General features: G+C 45.7%; 1 protein-coding gene across 1 annotated transcript in view; it reads left to right on the forward strand.

The window, feature by feature from the left end:
- LOC146808503 (transient receptor potential cation channel subfamily M member 2-like) overlaps positions 1-24299 on the forward strand; it is a 637932-nt gene that overhangs the window by 116049 nt on the left and 497584 nt on the right. Inside the window, exon 5 of the mRNA XM_085623963.1 lies at positions 8626-8771. Within this exon, the coding sequence (XP_085480089.1) occupies positions 8626-8771 (146 nt within the window). The remainder of the gene's footprint in view (positions 1-8625; positions 8772-24299) is intronic.

Consider the following 24299-nt stretch of genomic DNA (forward strand, 5'->3'; position numbering starts at 1 on the left):
GGTGCCAGCACGCATCCTTGCCGGACACCCCTTTCCGTTGGGAAGCTGGCAGTCACCTGACTCTGGTTACCCCATCTGACCTGCGCATAGTTGTTTTCATGTAATTTAATCAAAATCGCAAGTAATTCAGGTGGGATACCCTGCTCATGAAGCACTCTCCACAGCCTATCTCTCGGGACTAAGTCAAATGCAGCCTTTAAATCAACAAAGGCTGCATATAGTGTGCCACCCCCCAAAACCACCCATTTCCAATATATTGTGGAAAATCTAAAAACTTGGTCCACCGTGCTGGTGAGGGGTCGGAAGCCAGCCTGTAAAGTGGACATGACTCCCGATTCCTCAATCCAGGTCTGGACCCTGAGAAGTACCATTCTAGCCACAACCTTCTGGATGCAGGCTATTAGGATAATTGGCCTGTAGTTTCCCGGGTCAGCTCGGTCACCCTTCTTAAAGATTGGTATGATTTCTGCTCCCCGCCATATATCCGGCACAGTAGTGCCTTTGGCCAAAGTGTTCGCCAGTAGTTCAATGTAAATGACCCAGACTGATCTGCTATGCAAGAACAGATCTGCAGGAATTTTGTCTAGGCCCGGGGCCCTGCCCTTAGGAATTAGATTAAGGGCGCATTCAACATCTTTTTTGGTGAACACTAGCGTAGTTTCTGGTAGAGGAGGACTAAGAGAGGCTGGGGCGGATAGTGGGACATTATTTGTAATAGCAAACTGGGACTTGAAGTACTTGACCCAAAGTTCTGGCGGGACATGATTAACCGGGGCTGGTTTTTGGTTCCCCATGCCCCACCTCACAAGATGCCAGAAGTCCGTCGAGTCTCTGGACTTACTGGCTGCCAGTAACTCCTCCCAGTATTTGGTGTCCCACGTTTTTTTCGCCACTATTTGTGTCTTTTTGTAATGATTCCTTGCCGCCCGTATAGCTTCCCTATCGGTGGATCGCACTGCATCAGCTAAAGATTTGTATGCAATCCTACAATTTTTATCATACCATGATTCCTGTTTTCTTTTCCCCTTACCAGGGTGCCTTTTCCTAGAAATACTAAAAAATTTACTAAGTTTAAGAAAAAGGGTCGAGTGAATATGGACTACCCTACTGCAGCAATCCTCATAATCCGACTGCCCCAGCATTTCAGTTGTTGCTTCTTTTACCATATCATTCATTTTGTTAATGGATTCGGGCTTACCCAGACACTCGGCCCATCTAACCCGCCGAGTGTCATTTGTCATGATGATATCATCTATGAGATCATCTTGTGTTGATCTCAGCCCTTTATGCAGCTGCAACTCAAGACTGAGAGGATTATGGTCACTTTCGATACGCTGTATTACTATCATATCGTGTATAGCAGACCAAAATTCGAGATTGACCAAAATGTAGTCAATTCTACTAGTGCTCAGTCCATTATTGAAGGTTGGATTACCCTGCTTATCTCCTCGTGTCCTGCCGTTCACTGCTCTCAGCCCATGTTCTAAACTGAAGGTCTTAAGTTGTAGGGCTGCCTGGGTCCACCGTTTGATAGGGGTTAAACTGAGGGTGGGGATTTGCCAACAGATATCCTCTACCTCCGTGAGCTCTAGATCGGTTTGGTCCAGAGGCTCATAGGAGCAGTTGAAATCGCCGCAAATTAACAAATTAGCCCGTCCCCTCCAGATACTAACATAATATCCCAGTGCCACCACAACTTCTGATGGTTTCCCTCCTGGCTTCCCTCTGGCATACACATTGAACTTAACGTGAAGTACCAATCGTTGACAGATCAATACATGACTATAAACACAAACTGACTGCTACAGTCCAACCTGGCATGCCACTCCTCCATTAGTCCAATTGCACAGTCCCTCATCCTGTGTCCTGATGAGTACAGCAGTGTCGGAGCATGCATCCACCAAAGCCTCCGCTCTCCATTATCTCAGCCTCACAGCAAGGCAGGTAGCCAGGTCACTATAGGGAGTCACAACCAGCATGGGATGTTGGATGTGTCAGTAATAACAACATTTGAAGGATCCAGCACATATCCAGAGCAGGACTCCGATAAATTAATCCCTTCCATACAATCCCTAGCATGAACTCAGGTCTGCTTGCACGCACACCTCACTCAAATACATTTGTCCACAACTATCTTGGGGCCCCCTATGCTTTGTCAGGCCCGGTTTACACGTCCCTGGTGGATTTGTGGCAGATCTCCACCACTGTTCACTGAGGCCAGACAGCGGGGCATGAGCCAAGATGCCTACCTGTACAGTCAAGACATGGTATCAAAATGTCACAGTACTCAAAAAGATCTAAAGTAATAAGAGTACACACGGGGTTGGCTTCCAATATGCAAGGATATAAAGGATGGTTCCTGAAACCAAACCTTGGGGAAGAAAGACACACATCTCAAAACGAAGAAAATTTCTTACATACAAAAGAAAGAGGCAGGGAATTGCGTTTACTGGCATATGGCTCAATGCATGGACCTGCACAGGACATTTCAACATCCAAACAAACCCCTCACTATCAGCTCATTATCATGTCTTGGACACAAATTGGGATGGATGTGAATCATCTTTCGTTAAGCAGGCAATGTAGATCCGGTCAGCTGGGCATAACAAACATTCATCATTGAGTCAATTATACCACAACAGGAGCATATGGTACAATACTGAACAATTTCAAAAACACAAAAACCATAACAAGATAGATGAGCACAGAGGGATCATGTGCATTTCAAACGTCAGCATCCCACATACCTCACAGTCCAGACGTGAGGGGGTCAGACTGTGGCCTCTACTACAATAGCCATTGTTAAAAGTTGACATTGTAGCACCTGTAGATTCTGAGAGACCCCCCTCCAAGTGAGTGAAGGAAAAGATGTCAGGCAGCCTGTCTGCCTCAAATGACGGAGCAGCTGCCTCATCTAGCCATGTCAGGACCACCTCCGATAGGTCCATGACCACGTGTCTGTGAGCCTGACCCTTCAAAGTCCTGCACCCATCGAGTGGCTCTTCCTGTGCATCCTGTAAGTCCTAAAACAAGTTGTCCTACAGCTTAGCTATTGTGATCCTGTGAAGGCACATGACTCACTCCCTGCGCTGCGCAGTAGCCTCAGCCCTACCCAATTAGCGTATTGCCAAGTGTTGCAGTGTTGGGACTGCAGCGGCCTATCCATGCATGCAAATGTCCTGGATTGTGATGAGCATTTACAAATCCATCCTTTCACTGGATACCTTTAAAACCTCATCTGCAACAATATCCCTCTTTGTATCCTCTCCAATGGAAGGAGATTGACCCAACCCCTTACTGTGTCAAGTACATGCATAGAACATATGTATGAAATTCAAATTAGGTGCATTACATCATGTGCACAGATGTCAGGACACACACTTTCGGGGTCAGACAGCTGAGGAGAGACATGCCCTGTGCTAGATGTCAAATTGAATGGACTGGAGTTTGGTATCATGAGGTACTGTACCCAGGTACTGCCTAGTGCATTCCCAGGGCTCGCCCAATATCAGTATCTCATAGCCAGCGACCAGGTGACAGTGGGCCATTCTTCATGTGTGCAAACACATCAACAAATAAGGTCACCAGTCTCTTTCCTCCACCCATGACATGCAGGGCGTGGTTTAGGGGGTGGTGCACCGATTCAGTGTCTATGACTCTCCGCAGGCTTCCCATCTCACCTATCAGTGTGCCATGTTCCAAGAAATGGCCCCCTGGAATGTCAGGATCTTCCTGCAACTAGCCAAAGGTAATGTGGTATCAGTCCTTCCCAACAATGCTTCAATGAATAAGTGCTAGGAAGTGTAGAATAACAGCCAGAGAGTACGCGATAATATCTCTCTGTAGCCACAGGCCCTTTTAGCTCAAATAACCCACTTTCACCATGCTGTCAGCTCTATAGGGGAGCAACATTGATCCTGCCATCTCTTGTGCCCTGCATGTTGGAAACATGCCCACTACGTACAACTGCCTCCCGGCCAAACATCATAACAGCCATTGCAGCGCTCCTGACACATAACATTCCATAAAAAATGCAGCACCTGGACAGCCTTCACATAGGCAGACTCAGCCTTCGCAGAGCCACACTTATCATGCCACTATTGCAGATCAACCCTTTCAGCATGGTGTCCAACTCTCTGGAGGGGGCACGAGGCACAGCCACTGCTAGCTGATGTCAAAAGTACAAGATGCAGGGGAGCATTAACATCTTGGAAAGTGAAATACATCCTTGGCCTGTAACTAAGAGAGTGATACAAAAAGCCATCTGTGGACATAATGAGGATATGGCCCTGCTAAGATTTACACAATGAGATAGTTTGCATCATGAACGGTATAGAATGCCTTCATTAATTTCAGCACTAAGCATGCTATGTAGAGACACCTCCCCTGCACCAGCTACAGCACTTTATGAATGTTAAGCGTTGTGGATCTATCAGGGATATACACTTTTTGGACACCATGCAATAGATGCAATATGTGTACCAGCAGGAGAGGTGCCACTACCATACTAAGGTTGAAAAATCCTTTGCAAGTATGGACAATAGATTGTAGGACATCAGTTGGGCGAGGTCACTGTTGGGTTTTACCAATGATCACAAAAAATACCTCTGCATGGATTGTGGTTGTCTCCCAATCACTCAAGGTGGAGAGAGAGAGCTACAGTCACCTGTGGGAAAGTACAAGCTCATAGGCCTTGTTGAGCCTAGACAGAAGGCTGTCCAACCCATGAGTTGTCAGCGTGGTAGTGTGCATAATCACTCTGTGTATCTCTGTTCCCAGCCAACGGGTTGTTGATCACTGCATGTGCTGACTGATCAAGTACAGGTAGATTCAATCCAGTCAGGAATTAGGAAACATCCACCTTTCTATCAGACCATGGGAGAATGTATAAGACACAATAAAACACTTGAAGGATTCCTAGGTGGGTGCCTGATTAGTGTGCATCTGGTGCTGGTGATTCATAACAGTCATCTGCTGGGTTGTTGTCATGCGATTGAGGAGGCAGGCCAGGAGTTGCACAGACTTATCATGTACTAAAGTATAAGCAATGGAGTTGCTCAATTAGATGGTTGTGGTGTATTTGAGCATCTGTCAGCATGGGTAACATCCCAGGATGCTACTGTACTGCAGTCTCACGCTGACCTAGTGGTGCCTCTTTTTCAATCCAAGCCATCCAAGCCCTGTGGATATTGGCCCTAGCCACCACAAAAGGCACAACCACCCGCCAATCAGTACCACGTTCAGTGCTTCACACTTCAACATCCTAGAAGTGGCTGTGTCCCAGTTGCCAGTGAATTATTTGGAGATGACCTCCCTCAGTAATTAGCAAATGCATGGGCCAACAACAACGTAGGATGCAGTCAGCATGCGTGGACTGCGGGCGCTGCACACTACACCCAATGTGTATATGTATTGGGTTTTGTTCTGAGAATGTACTTCACGGGTATTTAACATCTAGCACCTCAGGCTGTAGAGCGTGGTGTTAACAAATATTTAAATTTAGAATGTGCTGATTGTGTACTATGGAGTAGTAGGAGTACCCCTGGTTTTCAGGATGTAGGATCCATCAACAGTGTCAGAGAGACCAGTGCGCAGCCCATTGTGAAAGGCACGCTGCAAACACTGGGGCGGATGACGGAGGTGAGAACGGGTAATCTATGGGTAATCTATCGGTCTTGGACACAATTGACATTGCCATCCTCAAGCCAGGTGATATGGGTACACCTCATGAGGATGGGGGATAGGTGCAGATTGAAGATTTGTCCACATTCGGCACATAAACACTGCTCCATAATCTTTGAAAACATCAAGGAGCCCCTCTAAAAAGACATATTGCCCTCAGGCTCTATAGCATTATCTAATGGGCTAAATAGGACCCCCGTACAGACCCACACAAGGGCTACCCTTGCCAAACCAGAGTAGATTGTGCAAAAGTAATGGCTCTGCAAACACTTCTGGAACTGGCTCTAATACTCTGGTATCACATGGGTCTCTTGTGCAATGTTTTTCCCAGTGCATCACCAGTGACAAATGCAGAAGTGCTCTAGAATTTCTCCAGCGTCCTCTACATCGATTCTGGGAGCAAACTGTCCAACCCTTAGTAATGATCTGGACACAACAAAAACACAGCAAACACACTGACAACTCGATTAGCAGTGTACTAGACTGTATAACCACAATAACTACCTGCAAAGCCACTTGAAACCAACCAACTGCAAAGTGGTTTAATGATGAGCTTCTCTTGTTAAAAAAGAACTGACGAATACAATGTCATAGCAAAGACAGGATGTGGCCTTACGGCTAGAGCAGTCGACCTTGAAGGTGGGGAACCGGGTTCGAGTCTTGGCAACGACGCTGAACATCGTGTGATTCTGGGCAAATCACTTAATCTCCCAGTACCTGACAAAAATGAATGTGTCCATCTGTAACGAAACTGGTGCTCATTTAAAGCGCTCTGATATCCGATGTCTCTGGTCTAGTTCGCGCTATATAAAACGATAAAAAGAAAAGAAAAAGACCAACTATGATAATGCACGGACGTTCTATTACAAGCAGATCAGACTTGTACCTAGCCAGTTTTATGCTCATAAGATTGAGCAAGCACAAAACTCATCTTGTGAATTGTTTCAGATAGTGAAATCTTTGTCCTTTGTGGAACATGCCTCCCCAGCTACGGTGCCTTCAGTTGAGAAATGTAATGAAATTGCCCACTTTTTCTCTAACAAAATTGCTAAGATATATGAGACCTTCCCCGTAGAAGCCAGAGAGTTTTCCAGCAGCCGGGTCATCTGGACTGAGCCACCTAGCCCCGCCAGTGTCTTGTTCAGGATTAACACCATGACCATATCAGAATTGCCCATGTTGACCCTTAAAGTAAAATCAGGCTCCCCACTCGATCCAGCCCTTCCGACAATGCTAGAGCAGGACTGGAAGCCATTTAACAGAGTCTGTGTGATGTTCTTAACCAGTCCTTCAACATAGGCCAACTTCCTCGGAAATGGAAACATGCAATATTGATGCCCCCACTCAAGAAGCCCAATCTGGACTCAAGCAACCCAGAAACATTTTTAGGCCCATCTCCCTGCTTCCTTTCTTTTCCAAATCAGCAGAAAAACACGTCAACCAACAGCTGACAAATTACATTGAGAATAACGGCTTGCGACATGAAACACAATCAGGGTTCTGCCCCCAGTATTGTACGGAATTCATACTGTTGTTTGTGTCAGAATCACTGCGACTCATTGCGGATGAAGGTAAATCGGCAGCACTGATTATGCTGGATCGAGTGAGGCCTTTGACACTGTGTCCCACGGCCTTTTAGTTAAGCGGTTATGGTCATATGGTGTCGCAGGCCTTGCCTTAAAGTGGCTGACCTGTTTTCTTGAGAATTACACTTATCAGGTGGTCCAACAGTGATGCTCCTTGAAGGTTGTCACGCTTCAACAGGTGGTCCCACAAGGATCTACGATGAGCCAGACACTTTTTAGCTTGTATATTCGTCCCCTCGCTGACGTGGTTGCGCGTCATGGCGTAAACATAGTGTAATACGCCAATGACACTCAACTTAACATCACGCTGACACAGGACAATGGGACCTTCACAGCTGGCTTTCAAACCTGCTTGGCTAGCCTGGCAGAATAAATGGACCAGAGCTGCCTAAGACTAAATGCAGAGAAAACTGATGCACTAATCATGGGGAAACAGCCATCTAACTGGTCCACAGCATGGTGGCCAAATGCTTTGTGTCTAGTACCAACTCCAAATCCAAAAATAAAGAACATGGGAATCTGGTCTCTCTTTTGACAACCAGATATCCAACTTTACAGGAGAATGTTTTGGCAATCTGAAAATGCTAAGCAAGATCATTGGATTCCTTCCAGAAGTGGCCAGGAAGACTGTAATCCAAGCACCATTGGTCTCCAGACTAGATTACTGTAACATACTCTACCTAGTTTCCACTCAAGTCAGACTGAAGATGCTCTAAAGAGTACAAAAAGCAGCACCCCAGCTGCTCCTGAATAACCCTAGTCACTCCTCTCTGGGACCCGTGCTCATGAAACTGAACTGGCTCCTGATTAATAAAAGAGTATTCTTCAAAGTCCTTTGTTTCTGCCATAAAATTCTGAAAAGAATCCTCGGCTAACTTCATACACTGATTAAGCCCTACAGACCTAACAGACCTTCTGAAACCAGGCTGGCAGCTATGGCAAGGGTGAAAAGAGCTCACATGAGTGGCCCTCTTTCAGCCTCTTGGCCTCCACACTGTGGAACTCCCTTCTACTTGACCTGAGGCAGGAAAGCTCAGAACTGCCCTTTCGAAAAAAACTAAAAACCTTGCTGGTTAAAGCAACTTGACAGTTTGACTTCCTAGCACGGGGACACGCTTTGGTTTGGGAGTAACCAAGCGCTTTACAAATATCATAACATAATGTACATAACATCTTTTTGGTGTTTTGGATGTCTCTGTTTCTGTTCTAGATTATTGTTGTTGTTTCATTTTTATCATAGTATTATAATCTTTGAGTTCTTGTGCATGATATTTCCAAATGTTAGCATTGGTATCAGTGCTATTTGGACTGGCTTGGCCACCTTCCCAGTGTGTAATGTTCTTTATGCTTATTTTAGGTGTTTTCTCAGAGTGCTGCAGAAAGAATAAAGTGCGTGCTGAGCAGCTCCTAACTCGGAAGTCCTTGGGCTGGGGAGACACCACCTGCATGGAGCTGGCTACAAACGCTAAAGCCATGAGTTTCATGTCAAATGGAGGAGTGCAGGTGGGTGCGGGCATCCAGTCCACTGGTGCCTCTTTAATTCTTTAGTTCCATTACGTGTGTGTAAAGAGTGAACCAAGCAGCAAAGTCCTAAAAAAAGAGAGGTATTCAATACAAATGAGATTGGGCAAGGGAAGGGGGTCATAGAGAGTTGCCATTAAAAATTAGAGATTTGCAGGGAGATGAGAGCGAGTTGGGGACAGATGGTGTCCAAGTCTAGAGAAGTGGTAGAAGTAGAAACAAGCTAAAGTGAGTATCAGGACAGATGCTACAAGAGGTAAACAGGTAGGATGAGAGTAAGGGAACCAATGCTTAGTACATTTCACCAGGGTGTTTCTAGATGTGCCTAGTGTGAGGTCGTGGGGACGATAGGTGAAGGACGAGGTAGGGGACACTCACATCTTTCAGTTGTCTGCTTACCCTTTTCAAGCCTTCTTTGTCTGTCTATTCACAGAACTGAGTTCTTTAAAAGTTGTGCTAATACCCTGCCTGCATCTGGCCTCTGATGGTCTTTCATTACCATATTTCTACACCATCTAGCTGAGAAGGGTCCAAGCAAACACAGGCCTCAGAATCACACATTCACTTCTTGCATTCTGTACCTGTGTTCAATGACAATGCAGAGAAGGAACAAAACATAGATGGTGGCAGGGAGTGGGGTGTCTGCCTGTGGGTGATGAGGTTGGGGGAACCTTCATATTGTCAGATTTCATGGGTGGTTAAGTGACACATGTCTTCATTAGGTGATATTACCTTGCCTTCAGGTAAAATGTTCAGGGTAGGCAATTGCCAACCCACACCATCAATTAAATAGTGACCTTAGATTTTGTAGCTCTCACAAATATTGTAGGGCTGCAACGGTCAGCTGTTCTCTGTGGTCAATTCCTATTTTTGTTTAAAACGTACAGATTTTAATTTTACCTGAGGCAGCAAGACTTTTCTCACAAAGAACATGCAGCTTTTGAATGAGTCCTTCATTGTAGGTGCCCAACAGTCATTGGTACCAGTCATCCCTTCTTACACAGAAGATATTAAATGTCCACCATCAGTGTGGGGGCGAATATTCAGCTCCAATCTCAAGGGTGCACCTGCACCTGGAAGAGAGATGGATTAGTAAGCATGGCCAGAACCCCTTCTGTAAATGCCTACCCTCCCTCCAATGTGGGTGTAGTGCAGGCATGCTTAGCAGAGTGATTGGGCTTATACAGCTGTACAGATTCTTTCTCTTTTTAAGTCTCTAACTAAAGTTAGCATGTGAAGATGTGCTGCACCTATGCCTTTAGCTAGTCAATTGTGCATCTAGAATATTTGTGGAAAATATGCTGTTTTTGGTGTGGTCAGCAGCAGGAATGCGCCATGCAGTGGTCAACACAATATGAATAATGAGCCAACTACTCTCTCTGCAAACTGTGGTACTCTAGATCACTGTGTGAACAGGAAGATAGATTTATGTTCAGTGGTATGATTCAGGATGTGTATCTTTGTTTGTGCATAAAAAATAGATAAGAGCAGAGATATCCTGCAGCTATATCCTCAGCCAACCTGTCACATTGGTTAACAAGTCCGATGAGGTACCCAAAGAGATTTCTCAAGTTAGTGTAAATAGGGCAGATTTGGCTTTTGTGTTTGCCCAAAAAGTCAGGATGTTGAATATTTTGAAATCACTCTACAGCTTAGCATCAAGGTGTAGTATATGCTTTAACCTGCAGAGCGAAGTGTAAGGTGATATTAGTGTTTGAAAAGGAAGAGTTGGCAACTTTTGGATATTATCCATGGAGTGTGTGTATGTTTATCTTTCTGATGGACTACTAACCATAGATTCTTCACCTTAAGAATATTTCCAGGCAGCAGAGTGATTTGGGAGATTTATTGTTTCATCCATGCTCCCTGTGTGACAGTAGGTAGCACTATGTGACTCAGTGGTGATCTCATACTGCCCATACTGTAAGTGAGTAGAGCCCATATAAGTGACACCTCTGTGCACTGAGATCAATAAAACAAATTCCACACACTTTGACAATCAATCAATCAATCAATCAATCAGTCAACCAATCAGGGTTGGTAAAGCACAACTACTCACCTGAGAGGGTCTCAAGGAGCTGTGGGGCAGGGGAGAGACTCACTTGAGTGCTGGGGACACTGAAAAGCCACGTCTTGAGGTCCTTCCTGAACTGGGAGAATGTGGGAGATTGTCAGAGGTGGAGGGGAAGGATGTTCCAGGTTTTGGCTGCAAGGTAGGTAAAGGACTTGCCTCCCATTCTAGTCTTGCTGATACGTGGGATGGTGGACAGTGAGAGCTGTGCTGATCGGAGGTTTCTTTTGGGTGCGTGGAAGGAGAGGCATTTTTCAGGTATGTGTGTCCGGTGTTGTGAACGGCCTTGTATGTGTGAGTAAGGAGTTTGAAGGTTATTCTTCTTTTGACTGGAAGCCAGTGGAGACCGCGGAGGTGTTGGGTGTTTCAGGGTTTAGGGCAGTGCAGTGATGTTCGGGCAGTGTAGGGGGTCATTCTGGGGTTGGTGTGTTAGGGTTAAGGGCAGTGCAGTAGTGTTCGGGCAGTGTGGGGGGTCGTGCTGGGGTGTTGTTTCAGAGTTTAGGACAGGGCAGTGGTGTTCAGGCATTGTAGGGGGTCGTGCTGGGGGTGGTGTTTCAGGGTTTAGGGCATTGCAGTGGTGTTCGGGCAGTGTACGGTGTCATGCTGGAGTAGTGTTTTAGGGTCCAGGGCAGTGCAGTGGTGTTCGGGCAGTGTAGGGGTTTGTGCTGGGGCTGGTATTTCAGGGTTTAGGGCAGTGCAGTGGTGTTCGGGCAGTGTAAGGGGTCGTGCTGGGGGTGGTGTTTCAGCGATTTGGGAAGTGGTGTTCAGGCAGTGTAGGGGGTCTTGCTGGGGGTGATGTTTCAGGGTTTAAGGCAGTGCAGTTGTGTTCTGGTAGTGTAGGGGGTCGTGCTGGGGGTAGTGTTTCAGTGTTTAGGGCAGTGCAGTGGTGTTCGGGCAGTGTAGGGGGTCATTCTGGGGGTGGTGTGTTAGGGTTTAGGGCAGTGCAGTGGTGTTCGGGCAGTGTGGGGGGTCGTGCTGGGGTGTTGTTTCAGAGTTTAGGACAGGGCAGTGGTGTTCAGGCATTGTAGGGGGTCGTGCTGGGAGTGGTGTTTCAGGGTTTAGGGCATTGCAGTGGTGTTCGGGCAGTGTACGGTGTCATGCTGGAGTAGTGTTTTAGGGTCCAGGGCAGTGCAGTGGTGTTCGGGCAGTGTAGGGGGTCGTGCTGGGGTAGTGCTTCATGGTTTAGGGCAGTCCAGTGGTGTTCAGGCAGTGTGGGGGTCATGCTGAGGCTGGTGTTTCAGGATTTAGGGCAGTGCAGTGGTGTTTGAGCAGTGTAGAGTGTCGTTCTGGGGGTGGTGTTTCAGGGTTTAGGGCAGTGCAGTTGTGTTCGCGCAGTGTAGGGGGTCATGCTGGGGGTGGTGTTTCAGGGTTTAGGGCAGTGCAAGTGGTGTTCGGGCATTATAGGGGGTCGTGCTGGAGGTGGTGTTTCAGGGTTTAGGGCAGTGCAGTGGTGTTTGGGCAGTGTAGGGGGTCTGGTTCAGTAGTGTTTTAGGGTTCAGGGCAGTGCAGTGGTGTTCAGGCAGTGTCAGGGTCGTGCTGGGGTAGTGTGTTATGGTTTAGGGCATTGCAGTGGTGTTCGTGCAGTGTAGGGGGTCGTGCGGGGGTAGTGTTTTAGGGTTTAAGGCAGTACAGTGGTGTTTGTTTAGGGGCAGCGCATGCGCTGCGTCGCTAGGCAAGAGCTAAAAATTATTGCACTATGATGGCTGCCAACACTTCCTGCATTGAAGTGTTGGCAGCCAATTAGCGCCGAGCTTGTGCTTTTGTAGTTAGGTCCCCCCTCCCTGATATATAAAGATTTTTTTTCCTTTAATATCTCGAAAACTACTGAACGGATATACTCCATTTGCAATGCAATCGGTCTCGCCTCTGGGACCTGATATGTATTTAGCTATGCAGCACATTAGCCTGGGTGCTGAAACATCTACTGTTCTTTAACATGGAGGGAAAGTAAGCACCAAACTGCGTGACACGCCAGGCATGGGAACACATGGAGAGAAATATTGCCTTTGAGCGGAAAATGGTATAGTCCAAAGCTCTGTTTGTAATGTAAAATCAGGCGCTTTGGTGGTCATATCACTGAAAATTCAAGATTTGAAAAAAATATTCTGTGCTCGTGGAAGGCAATTTCTATGGACTGGAATCTAGAGAACGCTAAAGTGATTCTGAACCCTCTGTTCTTAGATAACCATTAGGTAACTTTATTAAGATATGGGTCCCCTGATTCCGTCTGGTTATGCCTCAGTAATGGGATGCTAGTGACTATGACAACATAAGGGCTGGTACATGGTGGAAGTTCATAACAGTCTTGTTAGTGGCTGCATCAGTGTTCTGCATATCCAGCAAGGGCCTTTTGCTTGTCAGTTGTAGTTCCCTTTGGGTACCACCATCTGTTGAACAATCGGGATCACAGTTTGGGCAATAGGCACCGCCCCCGTATGGTGCTGTACACTTCCTCCAGGGATTCATCCTTTTTGGGGGGCAGTAGAGCTCAAAGCATAGAGGTCGCCATAATAATAAGCTTCAGAGACAATAGTGGCGGGAAGAAGATGAAGATCTTGCTCTCTGGCCGTGTACTGCACAGGGAGGGTGGGGGATGCAGAATTAGTCTGTTTGGCAGAGCTGATAATGGCTAACTGAGATTCAATTACCCACAAGCAATCAAGGATGGGTGGCAGCTGTGCTGGTAAAACCGAGCTGAACCTGCTACAGCATTGGTCAAGTAGCGAGGAATCAAGCTCTGAAGCTAAGGGGCCAAGTTGAATCTCACCATATCAATTAAGCAATACAGACTACCAGTGCTTGCCTTGGAAAAATCGAAGTGCAGTGACTCTGTACCAGAGTGGCCACCTATTAAAAATATCCACGGTATGTGGCTGGGGAGTTTGAAGAATATTCGGAGTCCCTTCCCTTTTGACACATACTACCAGGTAGGGAATACATAACAAAAGATGCTAGTGATGGCCCATTACAAAGAGAATGCTTCTTTTGGCCAGAGCCTGAAGCCCCCCCCCTTGGGATCACCCGAGACCCCCCTAGGGGGGCCCTTCCCACAGTTTGAAGACCCCCGACCTATGGGGACTGTGACTGCTATGTCTAGAATGGTCTGGTGGAAAGCCAGTAATAACTCATGTGCAGTGTTTCTTCGCATAATCTGTAATTTCTCCTTCCCAACATATACCAGTGCTACAATTAATATCAGTCAGACTCAAATGCACATTTTCCTCTGGACAGGATACTACCCGTGTTGAATGGCACACGACAAGTACATCACAAATTAAGAATTGAAAAGCATCATCAAGGCACCGTGATAGATTCCCATGGAGCCTTGCGCCTTGAGGCACAGAGGGTGACAGGACCCTGTGGAGCTTTAAACATAGGATGACAGGACCCTGTGGAGCTTTAAAATGTGGCCCCAAACTCCAACCACCCCCTCCCAAACAGGAAACAGGAGTGTGTGAAGCAGGGGCATCTAGAGGCTTGACCAGAAATTGGGGGTGTCTGACACGTCTATCAAGGTACAAGAGCCTACCTCAAGAAGGACCCGGGGTTATCTGAAACGGAGAGTTTGCTATGCAATCTGGGCCCCCTTCTCAGTAATTCCGGAGCCAGTGTTTAAAAAATGTAAGCAAATGTATGTGGACATGCGCAAAATAGGTGGTAGTTTGGAATGCACAAGACGCATGCACCATTCTGAGTGGGTCCCGGACATCACATTTGTATGTTCCTGAAGGTACAGAATACCAAGAGGGGTACGCCTACAGCTGGTGCTCAAAGTTGGTTCCAGACCGAGGCCAGATTGTCAGCTCAAAATGTAAATAAACGTGTGGATATGACAAAAAGAACCTAGCAAAGATTAAGCCCTGCTGAACTTATGTTTGATACCCAATTTACAGCGCAGACCTCAAAGTTAAGTACCAAGAGAAGAACTGGAGGGTGGGGGGGTTGGAGGATGGAGTGAAATAGTTGCATGCATGGCTGGTAGCCATCGGTCCCAATAACATGGCTTCCCTGGTTACCTCTAGGCGTAGCTTGGGCTTCTCATCCGCCAATGCGCAGGACAGGAAGAGGTTGCTTCCCACAATGCTCAGCGTGACGGGATGCTTGCTGCTATTTCTCTCAGGTAGCCAAGAGTAAAAGTTCATATTCAAAGTTGCTGCAGAGAAAGAGGGATTGTTAAGTTGTTTTGTGATAAAGTGAGTCACAATGACAACAGTAATGCTGGTTTAGTCGTAGCTTCTTTAGAAAAACTGTACTGAGGTTGAGGATGTGGCGTAACGAGGTTGAGGATGTGGCTTGGAGAACCAGGTTAGAGCTTTGGCGTCAGCTCAACATCCTGTGATTCTTGGCTTATCACTTAATCTCCCTGTGCCTATCAAAAATGAATGTGTCCTTGCGTAACGTAACTGGTGCTTATGTAAAGCGCTCCAATACCTTCGGGTCGAGTTTGCTTCATAAAACTGCCCAAAAAAAAAAAACCTGGGTGTGGAAGGGGTGTGCTTGAAACCACGCTGCGCGCTGGTTTAAGATTTACTAGATGGTACACTGAGGCAAACGTGTGTACAGCTCCTGCAGGTATACGTGTGCAGCCACTCCCCCTCCTTACCTTGGCGAACCGCGTCAGACCCCTGTAGGTATAGGGCACCAGCTGGGTCTGTCCGAGTGCATTGTACAGTACCAAGCTTCTGTTGGTGGCGTCAGTGATGCGGCACAGACAGTTAGAGAAATGCCAGAACCCCTGGTCTTCTGCGTACTCGGCTTCCCATCAGCAACGGCCAGCAGAGAGCAGCAGAGTACCGCAGAAGCGGCACCGGCGAGCGAGCGAGCAGCGAGCACCAGAGAGTCGCCAGAGAGACGCGGACGCAGAAGCGGCGAGAGAGCAGAAGCAGCATCGCTGAGCTCGGTCGAGTCACGGACCCACCCCCGACCAGGTGCCAGATCCCCCCGGACCCCCGTCGGAGACCACCAACCACCGAGGTGGCGCAACACCTGAATGTGAGCGGCTCTAGACGTGAGCTAGCTCAACCCTCACAGAGCTACGAGCCGTAGGGGTGGAGACAGTGCACAGGAGCTTTGGTCCCGGTTCAGCCGCACCACCGGAAGAATCTCAGTGGCTACCTGCCCACCTGCCTGCACCCGCCAGCCCCCACAGGATCGAAGAACCACAGAGAGCCGCCAGCAGCGACCCAGCGAGCTAGCAGGAACAACTGGGACAGCCGTGAAAGTGGCAGCAGGACAGTAGGTAAGCCGTAATCCGCGAGCCGAGAGCTGTGAGGGGGGGCATCGGGGGAGAGAGGACCAGACCCCGAACCAGGACCCAGTACCCGGGCAGAGGTTGAGTAATTCAGCCCACAGAGGCCCCCACAGGGAACGGAAAGCTTTGAGTCGCTAAGCAATAAGAGCGCAGGAAAGCATAAGCGGCAGTAAAAACGCGGAAAGTGCACTAGCGCACTAGCAGCGACCAACAGTAACAGCAAGCCACAGGAAAGCAACGCCCAGAGTTGAAAAGGAACCCAACAAGGCACAAAAGCAAGGGTAAAGGACTACAGAAGCACCGGCGCAGACCATCAGCAGACAGAACAGGACAACGCACATACAAGGACAACATGAGGTCAGGAAGAGAAAGAAAACCTCCAACAAAGCAAACGGCGAAGAACAAAAGGAATACCATAACCTCAAGCGCAGGGCCATTAACAAAAAACAAACAATTATCCAATAGTTCAAACGACACAGACTTACAAGGGAGTTTTAACACCGTAATTGACCACTTCACAGACGAAAAACAGTTAACAGAAACAGACCAAACCAAGACCTTAACTTCTGTTTTACCACCTATCAACAAAACGAGAAAGAGACAGGACTTAATTAACTTTGCAGGTCAGCATCCAACAACTAAATACGACTTCCAACCAAAAATGTATACCAAATTCACCTTTTTAAAGAACCCGGGAAATGAGATTTATTCATCAAACTATACTGCAACAGGTTTGCAAACCCCACTGCAACCCGCTGACGCAAGCAAACCTTTACCCCAAGCCTACAATCAAACTGCAGTCGAACTACATAAGCATCCAAGTCTAAGGGAGAACAAAGAACAAATCATAGACAAAACCGGGGCCAGAGAAGAACTGGAACTAGACGACATTAACCTAACTCCGAACGAAGGCGTACCTAAACTAGGTGACATTAATCCAGCCCCACTAACGGAAGGTCTAATCCAGGAACCAATTGTATCCCACATAATGCTAAAAGACGTCACACCGGGCAAACTTGCTTCAGAGCTGGATGACTCACCAGGTCCTCCTGGCAACCGCACCCCAAATAGAGAGATCTCCCCAACTCAACTTCCAACTCTCTGCTCTGCGCCTACAGAGAAAACGGCTAAGATGTATGCAAAAAAAGAGCCAGAAATCAATCCATCCAGCGGTCACGAAGTTTGCTTCGAGTCAGAACTAAACTACCCCTTTGACAACAAGGGACAAGCTCTAAAGGAAAAAGCAACACGCCCAAAAAATTCCTCCCCCATCAAAGTAACAAGGGACTCATTTTCCTCGGAAAAAGATATGACTTTCCTGGTAACACAAGAATGGAATGATCTAGTGGCCGCTTATAGCGCAAAACAACCTGCGAACCGACCAAGAAATGAGAGCATACACCAGTCCCCAGAAGGGACAAAAGACCCCACCGATATCTTCTGGACAACCTTACTAAATACAATTCAACTATCATCCACAGCCCTCCAGTATCAATCAGACAAATTAGATTTACAACTGATAGTTTTACACAAGCTGGCAGAGGCTACAACGGGGATTGATAGAAAACTCGCCGATCTTAACGGCCTCATCAAAAGAGGACAAGAGTCAGTAAAACTGACTCAAATTGAAAGAATTAATTGCGTATGCTCACCGATAATCGACAAACTATCTTCATTACCAACGATGCTAGGAAATCTCTTAGAGGAAATAAAATCAACAACAACAATGCCACTAACAAACAAAGCAAGGTTGGAAAGTCCATCTTGCGACACAATTCTAACTGTACAAGAAAACGACCTAGTCGGCGCCACACAGCAATGGTTCCAGCAGTCAAACCTTGAAAAAACAATAGAAGAGACCTCAGAGAACAACTCAGCAAAAGGTCAAGTAGACCTAGTTCAGGATATAAAAAACGCGCGCACTCGAAGAAAACAAATAAGGAAGGGCAGGTATAACAAACCAGCTAGCCAACCGCCCACACAAGAGATCGGCCTGGCAACTCCACCAAAGGAGCAGGATCAGCCGGGAGTCACATCCCAACCCATGGAATACAAAAATCCTTCACCTCAACACATAAATCAATTAGTTAAAGAGACCCCATTCAAAACAAGAATAGGAACCTTGACCATTACAAACGACACAACCAGGGAACAATCAGGGCAGGAGTTACAGAGTCATCTACGACCCCCAACTCATAAGACCAAAAGGGGCTACAGCACATGTCATGCAGAGGAACCACCAGCGGACCCAGAAGCAGGTAAACATACCCAAGAAGAATCTGAAATCTCTAGAACATCGACTAGAGTAACCGCCCATTCAACAAACAGTACATACCCCACAATACAGCCAAAAACCATAGAACCGAAAGGCAACTTGCAAGCAGACATTACAACAGTAGAAGATAGCAGTAAAACCAAGGAATCAAAACATAGCGCAAGTATAATCCATAGTTCAACATTATCCAATACCCAGAGCTTACAACAGAACAACACAACTAATCAACAATTACACCAGGAATCGCGGTTCCCAAGCGAATCCGAATCAGATACAATACTTTTCATACCCGAATTTAAATCTAGAGGAAGAGCAGACACCCTAAATAGGGGCAATATACTGAAGTTAATTAATTCAATCGACAAATTAGAAAAAATAAACACCCTCGACCTGCTCGCCATCGAATTCCATCCAGCCCAATCGCCCAATGGAAATGAAATAACGAAGACCTTCTGGACAACCAACAATGTTGCAAACCAAATCATGCAGGAAACAAGCAGATTCTCCCACTGGGGAATTAAACTCCAAGCAGTAAAAAGGCCAGCGTATCCTACTCCGCTACTTGAAGAAAACTACCGGGATCGCCATCAAAATGTCAAATCGATTTTGAAAGGAGCCCTCAGTCTATCGCCGGGAGTGGGAAACCACCAAACTAATCCTCAACGACTAAGCCCTAATCAACTAGCTCTACGCAGAACAACCATAACACGGACCATAAATTGACATACAGCACCAGCATCAACTACCAATTCAGGAGACACCTCAAGATCTAATCTCAAAATTTGCAGCTGGAACATAAACGGTCTCATGGATAAACTAGAGGACCCCGAAATAATAAATTACTTTAATACCTTCGACCTGATACTCCTACAGGAAACATGGGAGACAAATGAAATATCACTACAAGGCTACACAAGTCGATCAAACCCGGCAATCAGTAGTTCCCCATTCGGACACAGGGCAGGAGGACTGGCAATATTCGCTTCAATAACAACAATAGGTGAAATAGAAACACTTACAATAAACCTAACTCCACCAAATGCGATACAGGTATTATCATTAACACTTACATCCAACACAACCATCAAAGAGCTATACATCGTCAATTTATATATACACCCAAAGCACAGACAATCCGGTTCAACGGAACTCGTCAAAGTACTAACAAAATTAATGGAAGAAAGGGACATGGAAAAGACGTTTATAGCAGGCGACTTTAACCTTCACCTCTTTGGCGACAAAACAACAGACGATATGACCAAGGAAATGGATAAAGTTTGGGAAATTCCAAGCCAATCTTTCCCGACCCAAAGCAAACCTACAAAAACAGCTTCCCAACTGCTGAAAGACCTAGAGCAGCTAAATTTGAGAGTACTCAACGGTCGCCAAGAAGAGGACACTCCACCGGCACCAACATTCTTCTCTTCAACAACCACCTCATATCTAGACTATATGTTGGTGACTCTTCCACTCTACGAGAAAATAAGCAAGTTTAGGATAGGGGAAGGCTCTCAAAGTGACCACTTACCTTTGGAAGCCAATCTGAGCTTGACTTGCGAAAACAAAGCAGAGGTGCAAAAAAGCCAAACTGGCTTAGATTACACAGCAAACTACAGACGAATAAGGTGTAAAACGTCAGATATTGAGAAGTTAGCAGCCAGCGCAAAAGCCATCATACACCAAACACCCAGCCCACTTCTTAACTTGACCAACATCTGGGCAAGCTTCACACAGACACTGGGAGCTAAACATGGGACCGAACTAAAAACCCACAAAGGACACACCTCATGGTCTATTTTCGGTAAAATAACAACGCCAGAGATAAAAAACATAAAACGAGGTATAACAAAGATCCTCAAGCGGCTCCGGAAAGACCCCAATACCGATACTCTACAACAGGAGCTTCGCACTCAAAAAGCCCAATTAAAAAAGAAAACCTGGGAAAGGAAAAGACAACTGAATGAGGACCTCTGGGTAAAAATCGCCCACAGTTCTAAACAAAAGAACAGCTCTAACTTCTGGAAAATAATTCATAACCTTCAGCACCCAGGCCACAAAGGAATAGACTCTAACATATCAGAATCTGACTGGGCCAACTTTCTAGAAGCACATTTCAATACAGTTGCATTGGAAGAGGAGACCTCCATCGGCGATGATCGGTCCGATGACACATATCTGAACCTAGAAAAAGTCAGCACAACCAAAAAAAGCAGGAAATTCACCTTACATGAATAAGTCAACTCACCACCAAGTACAAAAGGAGTTCAGAGAACAACCATCACCATCTGATCTAACAGAGTATAAGGAAGAATCCTATTACTCAGAAATAGCGGACAGAATTATATCCCAAATATCCAAAGGCAAAACAGAGGGAGCCCCCGGTCCAAACGGGATACCGCCAATATTGTACAAAAGTGACGCAGCATATTGGAGCAAAATTCTAGCACCAGTCTTCTGTGAAATTAGAATAACAACTATAATTCCACCATCCTGGAAAGGATCAATCATAAGTCCGATCTACAAAAAGGGGGCCAGGAATGACCCTAGAAGCTATCGCCTCATAGCTCTAATCGACACCGAGGCAAAATACTATGCGGGCCTAATTTTGGAGGACTTAACAGCTTGGGCAACAGAAAAAAACATCATCACAGTTACCCAAACCGGGTTCCGAAGCGGCCATGGAACTACAACAAATATCATGGCGCTAACCCTTTTGATAGAAGCGGCGAAAACCACCAAAACCTCCTTATTTCTAAGCTTCATCGATTACTCCGCCGCCTTCAAAAATGTGGACCGGCACAAGCTTTGGCAGAAATTGGACAAATGGGGAATTCCAGGACCGCTTTTACAGCAGCTGGTAGCGCTCCACACCAACACCTGGGTCAAGATCAAATTAGGTTCCGGGAGGTTTCTTTCAAGAAAAATACAGACCAACAGGGGACTGAAACAAGGCTGCGTCTTGGCCCCAATGTTATTTAACCTCTTTTTAGCAGATCTTCCAAGAGAGCTTATAACAATTACATCTCATGCACCACGGCTGGGCGACACATTATTGTCTAACCTCCTTTACGCCGACGATTTGGTCCTCATCAGCCGATCCCCTGTTGGCCTTCAACATCTTTTAGACAAAACAAATGAATTCTCTAAAGTAAATTCATTAACAATCAACCTAAACAAAACCAAAACAATGACAATAAATTATCATAAAAAAAGGAAATGTCAATGGCGTTTGGATAGTCAGAAACTAGAGCAGGTACTATCCTACAAATATTTAGGCATCATATTAGACTGCAACGGCTCCTTTAAACAACAATTAGAAGCCATTCGTCGGAAGGGCACAACCTTTTCCATGTCGATAAAGCCACTCCAGAAAGCCCTTCCAGACCGGACCCTTGGCCCTCTCTTGCAGGTAATAAAAGCTCGCTTACAACCAATGCTTACCTATGGCTTTGAATCTATGCAAGGCAAAGACGCAACAACATTGGATAACACCATCAGTCATGCATTCAGGGCAATATTCCACCTTACAAGTTACTCGTCACCAGCTCAAATTCGCCTAGAGTTCGGCTTACAAAAACAAACAGTGGAGAGAAGAGGCGCCTACATAAAAAGCTGGTGGAAAATAAGAAAAGCTGAACAAGGAACACTAAATGCACACCTCTGGATTGAACTGATAAAACGAGACAAATTCCCAGCAAGGACCTATTTAATGGAATCATTGGACATCCTGGGCCTAACTGAACTGTGGGAATCTCCAACAGATGCAGGAACCTTCAAAAGAGTGGTAACAAAAGTTACCAAGGCGATCTCATTGAAAGAGGACAAGGTAACTTTAGCCAAGAGAGAGCATGGTTGGGGAGTTTTGAAAGATTACACAACTCTCAAACCACAACAGTACCTAACAACGGGTCTCACACATAAAACAAAAAACAAGTTCCTTAACCTCCGCCTAGGAAACATACCCATAATGCCACATTTAGCACCCTGGAAGAGGGATCAAACAAAAAATCTTTGCAGACTATGCCTCTCCGGCAAGGAGGATCTAATACACATCATCTGCATTTGTAAAAACCTTTTGGATATAAGGCGTTCCCTGCTCCGGATTCTTTGGAATCAGAGGAGGATAACCAGCTGCAGACAGGCCGTGTTGCTGTGTTTTAACCCCACGGAAACTCAATTAAATTGCAGAACAACAAAATATTTTGAAATAGTTGCGGCCAGACTCAAAGAAAAAACGGGACACTAATAGATTCCAACTAAGACTTTTAAAAATCTTTTAAAGACCTTAAATAAGCTGACATTTTCCTTTTAATTGGTTGTTTTAAATCTAAATTTTTAGCAATGAAATCATGTTATTAAATGTTGTGAGTTTTTATTAACTGTGCAATAAACTAAAACCTAAAACCTAAACCTAAACCCTGGTCTTCTGGGCCACATTCTTTTATCTCATCTAAAGTGACGTCATCTGAAAAGGGCTGATGAACAGGTAGTTAATACAAGAGAGCAGGACACCCGAAAGCGGCGTGCTCCAGAATGGCTGTTTTCGGTGAACTTTAGTCTTTTTGGTAATTTCAGCTCCATGTGGGTAGATAAAAGTCCAATCTGGCCCCTCTTAATAGCTTGTTGGGGTCTTACTGCAAGCCATTAACCAGTCTCCCTTAGCGACACAATTCAAGATTTGTTACCACACTTACCTAGAAAGAAATCAAACAGTACAAGAATAAGCTTAGAAATGGGTTCGGACAATTTAGCAAAAGACGTGTCAAGCCACCCTTCTTTATCCTCAATATGCCCACATCGGCAAAACTCGCACCCCATCGGTGAATAGGTTTATATACAAAAAGATCACTTTTACTGGTTCATTGACCTCGGAGAAAGAGGCGGAGGCTCGGCATTGCTCTATACGAGAGTGAATGTTCCATTTGTTTATAAAAGACTGGGAGTGTACAAAACGCTATGCTCTTTATTAGGCTGAAGGCAAGAAAACACATAACAAGATGGCAGCCATTGAATTTGGTATTGAGACCATGACTTTGTTAGTCCTTCGTTGTTGGCCATGACTCTGTTTTTCTCCAATGAGATTGCTCTTGATAACATTTAAACCTGTATCATGTTTGGGGCGGATGAGCACTGAAGAAGGCGCAATGCCGAAATGCATTTGCTCAATTAAAAACCGAATGGAAAGTGTCCCGTGAGTGTTCCGCATTTGTGCAGCTTTGATATTTACGTGATGTCGCCCTCACGCTAGCGGATTAAAGCACCCGCCCGAGAGGAGTTCTACAGCTGGGGCGATACTTGGAGCAGATATATATATATATATATATATATATATATATATATATATATATATATATATATATATATATATATATATATATATAACCTACTGGCAGTCGCCAGTAGGTAGTTATAGTTAGGACCTATTTTCCATAGGAAATCCGCAACATTTTATTTGGAATAACCGATTGACGAACCTTCGTGAAATTTTCCAAACTTTTGGCCAGCTCCTGTCTGCTCCTATCCTGAAAATTTCACAGTGATTCGTCAATTGGGGGCCGAGACAAAAGGGGGGTCCCAAAACATGTTTTCCCCATGCATTTTCCCATAGGACCTGTTGACGCAGCTACAGCCCGAACTGCTGAACGGAATTACACCAAATTTGGCAAAGAGGTAGTCCTTAGTTCAGACTCATGCCTTTTGCTTAAATAGTGTAAATCCGTTCAGTCGTTCCTGAGAAAATCAAAAGTAAAATCACATATATATCTGGGCGGAGCCTAACCACACATCTCATCGTGAGATCTGATTGGCTGTCAGTACTTCATCCAAGAAGTGTTGGCAGCCATCTTGGGACCATATACATGAAAGCGCCTCATTAAAAAGCATTGCAGTTAATAGAAGATTGTAAAACTTTAG

Source organism: Triturus cristatus, chromosome 8, assembly GCF_964204655.1.
Source record: "Triturus cristatus chromosome 8, aTriCri1.1, whole genome shotgun sequence".
NCBI lineage: Eukaryota > Metazoa > Chordata > Amphibia > Caudata > Salamandridae > Triturus > Triturus cristatus.